General features: G+C 29.2%; 1 protein-coding gene across 1 annotated transcript; it reads left to right on the forward strand.

Annotated features, from left to right (window-relative positions):
- The first annotated feature begins 7013 nt into the window (after nt 1-7013).
- On the forward strand, nt 7014-8112 carry LOC118043767 (uncharacterized). Its single transcript, XM_035051837.2, has 3 exons — nt 7014-7271; nt 7362-7531; nt 7636-8112. The coding sequence occupies exons 1-3, from the start codon at nt 7113-7115 to the stop codon at nt 7934-7936; spliced, it is 630 nt and encodes a 209-aa protein (XP_034907728.1). The 5' UTR covers nt 7014-7112; the 3' UTR covers nt 7937-8112.
- Nucleotides 8113-11612: the final 3500 nt, after the last annotated feature.

The raw sequence follows: 11612 nt of genomic DNA on the forward strand, positions 1-11612 counted from the left end.
AGGTTGGTTGGGATTTGGTGTCGTGATGTGATTGAAGGTGCGACGGTGCAAGTACAGTTGGCTTTTGAGAATGTTTTTTTTTAAGAAATATATTAAAATAATATATTTTTTATTTTTAAAAATTTATTTTTAATATTAAAATCATTTAAAAACATACAAAAATATTTAAAATTTCCCAAAACATGGTATAAATACAATTACAAACACTGTGTGTTGTTGTATTATTTATTTCTGAGTGTAATTGGTATTTTTTATTTTGTTGTGTTATGTATCTTAGGGAGTTTAGTTCAAATAAAAGTTTGCTAATATTTATTTTTTATGTTTTTTTTATTGTTTTAATATATTAATATCAAAAATAAATTTTAAAAAAATAAAAAATATATTATTTTAATTTATTTTTGAGTAAAATTTATTTTAAAAAACAATTACTATTTTATTCTTGAACTTTAAAAAAAAAAAAAAAAAAGAGCGTGAGAGTATTGTTTTATTCATACAAGTACAATACAATAATGTTTTTTGGTGGAAATTGTAAAGTGACAAAGAAAGGAGTGAAGGTGGCTTTCATATTATGATAGTTTTTGTTTTTAAAAGTATTTTTATTTTATATAATATTTATTTTTTATTTTTATTTTTAAAAATTTATTTTTTAGATTGATATACCAAAATCCAAAAAATATATAATTTATGCGGAGAAGAGAGTTTGGAAGGGGTGGATTGTCATAGATATTGGATTATTATGATTCCCTTGTGTTCGGGAAAAAAAATAATTAATTAATTATGAACTATCCCTACTTTATTTTATATTGCCATTATACACTGATTATATTTCTAGAAACTTCTTAAATGAAACGGATTTGAGTATCTTACTATTTTAGTATGTTTGATTATCATGGAAATGTGGGAGAGCTATCCCTATTTTATAGTCCAAGCCCCGACGGCTCCTCCGTGAAAAGTGTAATTATCCTTAAAAATAATTTCTGTAATTAATTTTTTTCTTGAATTAATTGTTAAAATTAAAACCCTAGCTAATTAACATCTTCTTCTTTCAAACTCTTAATTTTCAACTCAAATACTTTTAACACTAACTAACTCTAATTAATTCCATCAGCACCAACACAATTTCTAATTAGCAATCAATCTGACCTATAATTTAATATTTAATATAAAAAACATCCATATATACATAATAAGAAACTAACAGAATTCTTCAAAGCTGTCATTCAACAAACTTTTCAATAATTTATATTTCAAATATAAGCAATATCAATAAATAAAAACAATAACCTTGTTTTTCTCAGTGTGGTTATACTTTACCTTCATCTTTTAAAAAATTACATATTAAATTATAAACGCGCAAACTCAATCAACAAAAAAAGTTTAAATATATTACAAATTTGTTATTATAATTGATTTAGTGTCCAAATTATTCATATAAATGTTGTTAAAAATCCTTGATATGTACCTTTTATTTTACAAACAACCTTTCTTCATCACCAACCAACAATCTCTCTTTTTATTCTTCAATCTAATTTATCCCGTTTGTTTTTCATTTTAAAAATATTTTTGAAATTTTTTTTTATTTTTTATGTTTTTATTTACTTTAAATTAATATATATATTTTTGGTTTTTTTAAATATTTTGATACGCTGATATTAAAATTAATTTTTAAAAAATAAAAAGATATTATTTTAATACATTTCTAAATAAAAAAAAACACTTTAAAAAACAACTATAAACACAAACAAGAATTCTACTCAAAAATTCAATGATTTAATTTTTTTGGAAAAACAATTCTGAGAAGAATCTGTCAATGACATTAATTAATATTATTTTTAGTTATCAAATAATCTATTATTTTCAAAATCAAAATCTCATCGAAGTTGTCTCTCCAATGGAGATTTTTCTGTTGTTGCAACAACAACTAGAGAAATTGCAAGTCTATTGTTATGCGGTGGAAAACCATGAATGATGGTGTCAAAACGAACAATTTCTTTATTTAGCTTGACGGTTGGCCATTGTATTGCAAATGGATTTGTCGATATAAATAACAATATAAAATTAGCCCATATCTTATAATATCTAAAATATTTTTTTATTTTAAATATAATATAACATTATTTTTTAAAATATTTTCCACTCAAAAATATATTAAAATAATATTTTTTTATATTTTTTTAAAAAATTATTTTTAATATCAGTATATCAAAATAATACAAAAATACAAAAATAATATTAATTTTAAAAAATTCAAAATAAAAAAAAAACAAATACTTTCATCTAAACAAAAGCAAGCAAGAAAGAGATGTTCCAACCACCAAAATCTTGGAGACGCATGAAGTGGACCGACAGGATTACGTGGGGTCCATCTTAGTCCATGCACGGGTTGATTTTCGAAAGAATACTTCAGCATCAGCGTGCATCCTAACAACAAACAACATCTTTTTTAATGATTTATTTATCTTTATTATTTATTAAATATTTAATTAATAAATCTAAAATAAAAATAAAATAAAATAAACATAATTTTAATATTAAAATATGCATTTAAAATTCTATTCAGTCCACTTACAAAACATAGAATAAAAATATTTTAAGAAAATAATTAATAGACTTCTTCAACATACATGGTATAAAATAAACTTCAAGGTAATATCAAAAAATAAAAAACAAGTTTTGATTAATTCTATTTATGTTCATGAAAGACTTATATGGATACATCCAGACATTATAAAAAGATTCAAATATGTTAATTTTAATATTTTATTACTGTTTTGCCAATAATTGGAATTACATAATAAGTTTTGATAAAATTTTAAATACACTTGAAAGTAGACTTCCAAAATTTTTCAATGATATATAATAGATCTTTTTAATTAGTCAAGGTAAGAGAGAATTATTCCTTTGAAATTGAGTTTTGATTCTGTGAACATATTACAAAATTCAATTTTAATATTGTTTTAATTAGTTGAGATATTATTTATTTACTTTTTAGTTTGTTTTAGGGTATACGGCAATTAAGGGTTTATTTGGTTTATATTTTATTTTATTATTTTAATTATTTTAGATTTTTAATGGGTTAATAACTATTTATTAAATTTATATAAACCAAATAAATTTCTTGCTCTTGCTGTCTACTCTACCAAAGCCTGCATCGGTCTAGGTACTAGTTCTTTTACCCTGAAATTATGGGATTCAATGGTGATCGGTGACCAAGTCAATGGATGGAAAAAAATTGGATAAATGATTTGTCTTGGTCTCACAATGCATAGAAACTACCGGTTCTTTTACCCTCGCTAAAATCTGATACATACTAGATGATATATTTTTAAAATAATAAGATTGTTACATACCTTATGGCATATTAAAAAAAAAAAAAATTGATGTAGTTAAAAAATAAATCGACCTGAATCAATTTTTAATTTGAGTTATGAGATCATGATAATCTCATAAAATACAAGTTAAAATAAATTAAAAAGTCTAATTTTAATTAATAATATATTAAAAGATAAAAATAAAAAAAAATCAATTTTAAAAATAGAGAGAGATTCAAAAAACATGATTCAAGTAAACCTGGAAAAAAAGATCAAACTCGCGATCCGAGTCAGGAACACATGTTCCTTTTATATATATATATAAAACAAATAAAAAAATATAGAAGCTAGTTATTAACAAACTCATTATCAAAATATGAAATTTTTTTACCGCAAATAATGAGTCAAACAGGCTCTTAAAAGGGGTGCAATGAATATTAGTTTTTTTCAATGACTAAAAAATTAGGGTTTATATTTTTTGGTCTTTAAAAACTTAATTTTCAACATTTTTTTAATATAAAAATACCTTAAAAAAGTTCGCAGAACCTTAATAACCCCATTTTTCAAAGACAAAACATATTTTAATTAGCCTAAATACTAAAAATCAAATTAAACTAAACCTTTTTTACTTTGATCCACTTTTTCAAAATTATGAAAGACAGAAACAACCTCCTTTGAACTCTTTCTATGAAGTTGAATTTATTGATATTAAGATTAAGTTTTTATCATCCGACAAAAAGCTTTCTCCCCCCTTTCCTGTCCTGATAAATCACTCCTTGCTCTTTTAATTACAAGGGTTTCAAATGTAAAAGAAATGAGTTTTTTATAATCGAAATATAAAATTTAAAATAAAAGGGACTAAAATGTTGAAAGTCGCGTCTCTTGAGTAGTAAGAATGTAAAAAAAACAACCTTTTATTTAAACAGTTAATTTTAATCCATATTCTTTATTTTTTTTAAAAACTAATCCATATATTTTTATTCAGTAACAACAATCTTTATGTAGTGTAGAAATAATTTTTGTTATAGCGCACATCTGCGAGCATGCAAAACGGAATTAAATGCACCCGATCCATAAAACGTTTCAGCATAACTTGTGAGGACCAAAAAAACAGAAAAAAAAAAAAAAAGTTTGATGATCAAAGCGGTAATAAAAATCAAGGACAAAAAAAGAAAAAAAAACAAAGCCATTTATTATTAATATGAACAAGCAAATGTATATGTGTAAAAAGTGGAGGCACAATGATTTATCCATTTCTTTTAGTTTTTTTTTTTTTTTTGTTAATTACATAACATAGAAATAGTCTTTGTCATAACGCAAAAGTGAGGGTATGCAAAGCGATATATGAAAGAAATAAGATACGAACAAAGGGTTCTAGCCTCCATACCAAACCACTCCAATACATAGGTTTATTTATACAGCTCAGGTTGTTATAAGAATACATTTGAAATATATAGGATATTAAAGCCTGATACTCCGCCTCAGTGTTGGAGTGTGCTACAGCCGTTGGTTTCTCAGCAGTCTTTGACAGTAAACATGAACCAAGAAATACACCATAACATGTAGTTGAACGAAGATCATCATGATTACCAGCCCAATCGGAGTCGCAATAGGCTTGAAGAGTAAGAGATCCTTTTTTATATCATAAGCCATTGTCAATTGTTCCTTTGAGGTAACAGAGAACCCGCTTAGCAACAGACCAGTGAGTGGATCTTGGACAGTGGAAATGTTGGCAAAGTTGGTTAACTGAGAAAGCAATATCCGGATGAGTCGATGTGCGATTAATATTTAGTGCACCAACAGTTTGGCGATACTCAATACGTAATTTGAGTTGTCGAGAGTGGTTCACCATTATGAGCTGAAAGCTTAAGTCCCGGGGAGCATGGTGAGGGATAAGGCGTGCCACCAATTATCTTAGTGCGATGGAGAAGATCACCAGTGTATTTTGATTGTCGGAGGTGTAAGCCCTTAGAGTCTCGATGACCTTGAATGCCAAGAAAATAATATAATGAACCAAGATCCTTCACTTTGAATTCCAGTTGCAACTTGGCAAGAAAAGAAGCAATAAGAGAAGGATGCGTGCCTGTCACAAGAATACCATCCGCATAGATGAGAAAGAACAAGTGAATATTTCCTTGATGATAAATAAATAATGAAGAGTCCACCGGTGAGGAAATAAATCCAAACTGAAGTAGAGACTGAGATGGCGTATGAACCTAGCCCGTGGGGCTTATTTGAGTCCACATAAGGACTTCTCAAGCTTGCAAACATAGATGGGAAAATCTGGATGAACAAAGCCTTGAGGTTGCTTCATATAGACTTCCTCTTGTAAAACACCATGCAAGATAGGATTAGAAACATCCAATTGTCGTATATTCCAATAATCAAAGTGAACATCATGAGCAAGAATAACTCGAATTGTGGAAGGTTTAATAACTGGACTGAATGCCTCAGTGAAATCTATACCACATTCTTGCTCAAAACCTTTAGCCACTAATCGGGCTTTAAGTCAATCAACCTGACCATGAGAAGTTTTTCTATCCTTTTAGACCTATTTGTTATCAACAACATTATGATTCAATGATCGATCAGTGGAGAGTATCCACATACGGTTTGCAATCAGAGCATCATATTTTTCTTGCATAGTCGTGCAGTATTCAGGATGCAATAAGGCTTGTTTGTAAGAACGAGGTTCAATTGACATTTTTATACCGGTGAGAGCCTTAAGAGGGTGTTTTGTGGAGTAGAATGTCTTGTACTCAGGGAAGGTGCGGGGCTTGAGATGGCCTGTTAGAGACCGAGTGGTCATAGGATGGGATATTTGAGAGGCAATATATAGGTGCGGGTAAGGAGTGAGGTGGAGATGGAGAAATATCTAGACTTGAACTGGATGTTGGAACAGCAAAATCATATGAAGATGATAAAGGGTTCAGTCAGGAGAATTATGAGAGGTTGATGAATCTGCATGAATGCTAATAGATAGATCAAACCCAATATTAGAGAGAGATAAATCATAATTAAAATCTGAAGAAAAGGAGATAGGGAAGGAATTACCATGAGAGGTAGCTAGCCACCGTGAAAGGTTTGCCGAGGATGGTTAGGTCGTGGAGAAGGATAAGATTGGGTATTAGGTGCATGCTTTTTGAAGTAGTATGGAGGACGGAAGGTTTGCCGGTGGGATTTTGTGGGGTATTATTTTGGCTCAGAAGTCTACAAAGGAGAGAGCTTTATCTCGGGTGGCAACGTGCAGAGAGGTGACAAAGGGGTGATATGAATCGTCGTCGTCGTCGTCGTCATCATCATCAATGGTCTTACCAACGGCTCCTAGTTGTGCTGCTAGTTGCTTTGCCGAATCAAGGTAAGCCGCCCACTTCATGGAACCTTGATTCAAAGTTCGGAGCAGCCGCTTCAAGTGGTCTCGGAGTGATTAGTACTGTTTAGTGTTTAGGATTGTGGTTGTCTAGAATTTTAAAAAGTTTTCGTTTTTTTTAATTTTAAATTATATTTTTATATATTTAGAACATTTTAGTATATTAATAGCAAAAAATAAATTTTAAAAATAAAAAATAAGAAATATTTTAAAAACAATTTCTACCATTTTATTGAGTTACCACTGTTTTCTCTTTGTTTTATTTGATTCAAAGTTCAAACCATGTTTTCCATGTTGCCCGTTTCTCTTACTTGGGATACGAGTCTTTATATTTGCTTCTTCTTCCTTATTTCAGGCAGCTTGAAAAAGGCAGACATACTACAACTCTGTTTTTTCTCCGAGGGAAATTTAGTTCTCGGGGTGGTTTAGCAATGGCCGGTGTGTTGCCTGGTGTTGAATGTGCTCGAAGGAGGAGGTTCCATCGAAGTGGAGATTCACTTGGAGCCCCAGCACATGGCTGGACAAGAAGGTCATCTTTTTGTTTGTACACAAGCAGCCATGAAAATCATCATGGTTCAATCTCTTCCCTGGTATATATCTTACTCTCTATCTACAGATCTTTTCCTTTCCTTTCTTATGTTTTGGTAACTGTTGCTGAGATTTTCTTTTTTCCTTCATAGAATTGGATTGAGAAGCAAAAGCGAAGAAGCATATTAAATCAGGCATGCGAGGACGAGAAGCTGGGAGGAGTGACAAAAGAAGCAAAGGAAAGATTAGATGAGAGGCTAAGAATGCAAAAGAAGAAACCAGAAATCACAAGGAAAACAATGGCTTCAGCACAGTTCATATGGTCCTTGCTAATATGAACACAGTAGCCAAATCAAATTTAGTACTTGGATCAGCTTTCATGCTTACGTGCTATGTTCTTATTTTATTTTATTTTTCTGAATTCAGGCACAAAAGCACAGGAAATCTAAGAGGTGTGGATGGCAGGTCAATGGTACTAGGGGAATTGCAGATGGAGGTGTATGGTCCCAAGAGGAGTGGGTCGAAGAGATTCAACTGGTCCAAATTGAGCTGGAAAGCTGCTGACCAAGACGAGTGCACCATCTGCCTTGATCGGTTCAAGTCTGGTGAGACCTTGGTGCACCTTCCTTGTGCACATAGGTACCACCCCAAGTGCTTGGTGCCATGGCTAGAAAGCAATGGTCAATGCCCTTGTTGCAGAGTGGAAATACATGTTGAACTTTCCTAGAAGCATTGCTCTCTCTCTCTCTCTCTCTCTCCTTTTCCTCTCTTTGTAGATACCAATTAGGGTTTTGAGAGCAACTTTGTTTGCTTTAATAGAGTAATTTGGGGTGTGCCAAGACATGTAGTGCTTGGCTTCTCTGTGTGTTTGTAATTTCCAGTTTTCCATATTAGCAACAGAGATTTTGGGAAATTAATTAAGTCTATTGATGACAAAGTAGTATACAAATGATTTCTTTTTTAATATGCGGCAGCTCAAAGGTTGTATAATGCAAAATCACGGTGGCTTATTTTTTCAAGCTTTTGTAGTTTTTTTTGTTTTTTTTCAAACCTAAAGCAAAAGATTTAATTTAGAGGGTGTTTTTTATGGTGGCAGATTTTTTTAAAAAAAATATTTGTATTTAAAATATATAAAAATATATTTTTTTAAAAAAAATTATTTTTAATATTAACAAATTAAAACGATCTAAAATATAAAATAAATTTAATTTAAATATAAAAAGAATCAAAATTTCATGAAATAGTGATTGCTCGTTGCCCAAAAACATACTTAATCAGTGCCTATATTTTTTTTAACACGGTCTCACTTTGAAGATTTTCTGATTCGCTATCCTACACCACAATCTCATTTTGCTATAATTATTATTTTAAAAATATTTAGTTAATCAACCTATATTATAATTTTATATAAATTTTATTAAACATTCTATTTTAAAACCATAGTTATAAAAAAAACTAGAAATTTTAATTTTTTTAACTACTTTTTTAATTATCAACCACAAAAATTACCACAACTTGAACCATCCTTACAATACTAAAATATTAAAACATAAAAACTTAATGAAAAAACCATTTTTTTTTTTTGTTTTCTTGAGCATTTTAGCTTTCTGACAAGGATCCTGGGGTGTTAATTTGTAAGAAAATGAAGGGCATTGCAAACTTATTATTATTATTATTAATATGGATGTTCAGACTAATTTATGTATACCTTGACTAATTTCATAGACTTTAAAATTAATGATCATACAAGCCTACAGTAATCCTGAAATTTATAATACTCGAACTGGTGACATCTAGAAAACAAATATAAAACCTGATTAGTTGAGGGATACCTATTAGGATTGGAACATTACAAACTTACTCGGTTATATTTGAGTCATTAATATTAATATTATTTTTTTTATCTTCACGATGAAATGTATTTTTAGATTAATTTTTACAAATTGAGAATAAATCATCAATATTACTTTACTAGCTCATAAATGTGTAATGCATTGTAAGAAAAGAAGCCAATGAAAAGTTTCTTTTTATAAATTTAGAAAAGCATAGATATTCTACAGAATTGTAATTTAAAGGTGTAATGCATTGTACAGAGGAATTGCAGGCATGCTTGGTGATTGGCCTTTTTTTTTCTTTTCTTTTTTTTAATTGTGTGAATTTGCAACTTGATAATTTAAAGGTAGCCTAGTACAGGTCGAAGCTTGAATGGACAGCCTAGCTACTTTTTGTCCTGATGAGATCAATGGTCAATGCTGAGGAAAAAGAAAAAATGGCAAAATTTTAGTTGAATTTCTTGCAGCAAGTGGTTCTCATGGCTCCAAAGATCACTGTCTATCCATTCTTTTGTCGCACAAGTTGATACTCAGTTCCAAATAATGCACCTCTTCTGTCTATAAAATGGGCCATAAAATATGGAATTGCAGCATGGGAACGATGATACACCTCTCCTTTTTACCACATTAAAAACAAGGCAGCCATGTGTGGCTGTACAAAACTTGAAAAACCTTGCTTAAATGATTGTTGTCGTGAAAATACGAGGTGCAAGTGTTGCAAAGCTATTTGAGGTGGGACTGCTTAAATTTTGAATTTGTTAATGTTTGTTGCAAAACAATGAATTTTTGCTGATTTCTTCAGATTCAGGGCAACAACTTCTTATTTTTAATTTTCTGGTGTGGTGAAAGAGAGATGAAAAAACAATTAAATGGCTAATTAAACATGGATCTTATGAGACTATGAGTGTGGGAGAATCCATTGAGAGCTTTATAAACAGGCAAAGCTAAGTTTTTTGATGAATGAATGTCATGTAAAATAAACAATATTGCGAGGGAGGAAAATAAAAGCCAGTTAAAAGCACAGCCAACGGATGCAACTGCGATTGTTGACTTTTCAATGTAATGTTATAGCGTATTTGACAGTGTAGTAGCGGTTGCTTTTCAAATAATTTTTCATGTCGAAATGCATATCAATAATGTTTTTTTTATTTTTTAAAAATTATTTTTAATATCAGTACATCAAAATAATCCAAAACATATAAACCGTATTAAATTTTCATTAAAAAAAAAATTAATTTTTTTAAGAATATGGTTTGCACCGCGTTTCCAAACTATTTTTAAACACCGAATATTTCTATAATAAATGCATTCGACGCGGAACTCCTGCTATTTTAAGCTGCATCTCCTGCTATTTTATGTAGAACCAAGGAAGAAGAGAAAGTAATCCATCATGAGTGATATACTTTGTGAGAGAGAGTTGATGAAGTGTTTATTTCTATTAGGAATAGAGAGATTGTTAACTGTTTTTCTATTAATTAAAAGTGGTTTTAATTTATGAATGTAACTTTGATGAATTATTTAAATTTTTACGTGGCTCCTTTCTTATTTTATTTTGTTCTTATTAGCTATGTATTGTCGATTTTGTATATCGTGATTCTAACATTTAGCACATACAAATATTATGTGTACTTAGATTAACATTGGTTTGTTAAGTAAAACAAATTATATCATTAGATGTGCTGTGTTGTAGGTCAAATTATTATTTTTATATAAAAAAATATCAAGATATTATTAATATGTTTTTTAGTAAAAAAAAATTAAACTATATAAGAATTAACATGATGTAACTTGGTCAATTTAACAAGTCTAAAGAACACTCAGAAAAATATATAAAAATATAGTTTAACCTACAAAAAAACAAGACAAATAAATAATGAAATCTTGAAAAATCAAGATAACATCTATTTTTTAAATATTTAAAACTACAACATATTAGATCAATTTAATTTAACCTGTCAAATTCATTACCCATATCATGAAATCTTGATAACTTTATAGAAAGTAAATAAATAAAAAATTATTAAACCCAATTCTTAATCAACCCAATGTTAAATGATAAAATTAAAAACAAAACTTAACTAAAAAAAATTCAAGTCAACTTAAGTTAATCTGCGAAACTTGGATCAAGAGATCAAAATAAATTCATAAAAAGTAAATCAAGACAAATTACAAAGTTTAGTTATTAATCAACTAAATTTTAAAGGATAAATAAATATAAAAACCTACGTGAGTTAATCGACTGAACTTTTGACTCAGATAATAAGATTAAGATAACCATTCCAGCATTGAAATTAAAAAAGAAAATAATAAGTTTGAAAATAAATAAATAAAAGGTCCCAAAAAATTTTGATTGCAAAAGTTAAAAGGGCCTGGGCATTTTACAGCTAATTACTAGTACTTTTATAATATGTTAACTTAAATAAATCTTTAGACATATATAACTCCACCAAAACTATGTCAAAACGCTAATAACAATTTCAAAACCATTCATATAATTTTGAGTTTTAAATTGAATTTAGTCTATCATTTTATCCATAAATTAAATTCACCATCATCAATCACATACGGATT

Source organism: Populus alba, chromosome 6 (assembly GCF_005239225.2).
Source record: "Populus alba chromosome 6, ASM523922v2, whole genome shotgun sequence".
NCBI classification, from domain to species: Eukaryota; Viridiplantae; Streptophyta; class Magnoliopsida; order Malpighiales; family Salicaceae; genus Populus; species Populus alba.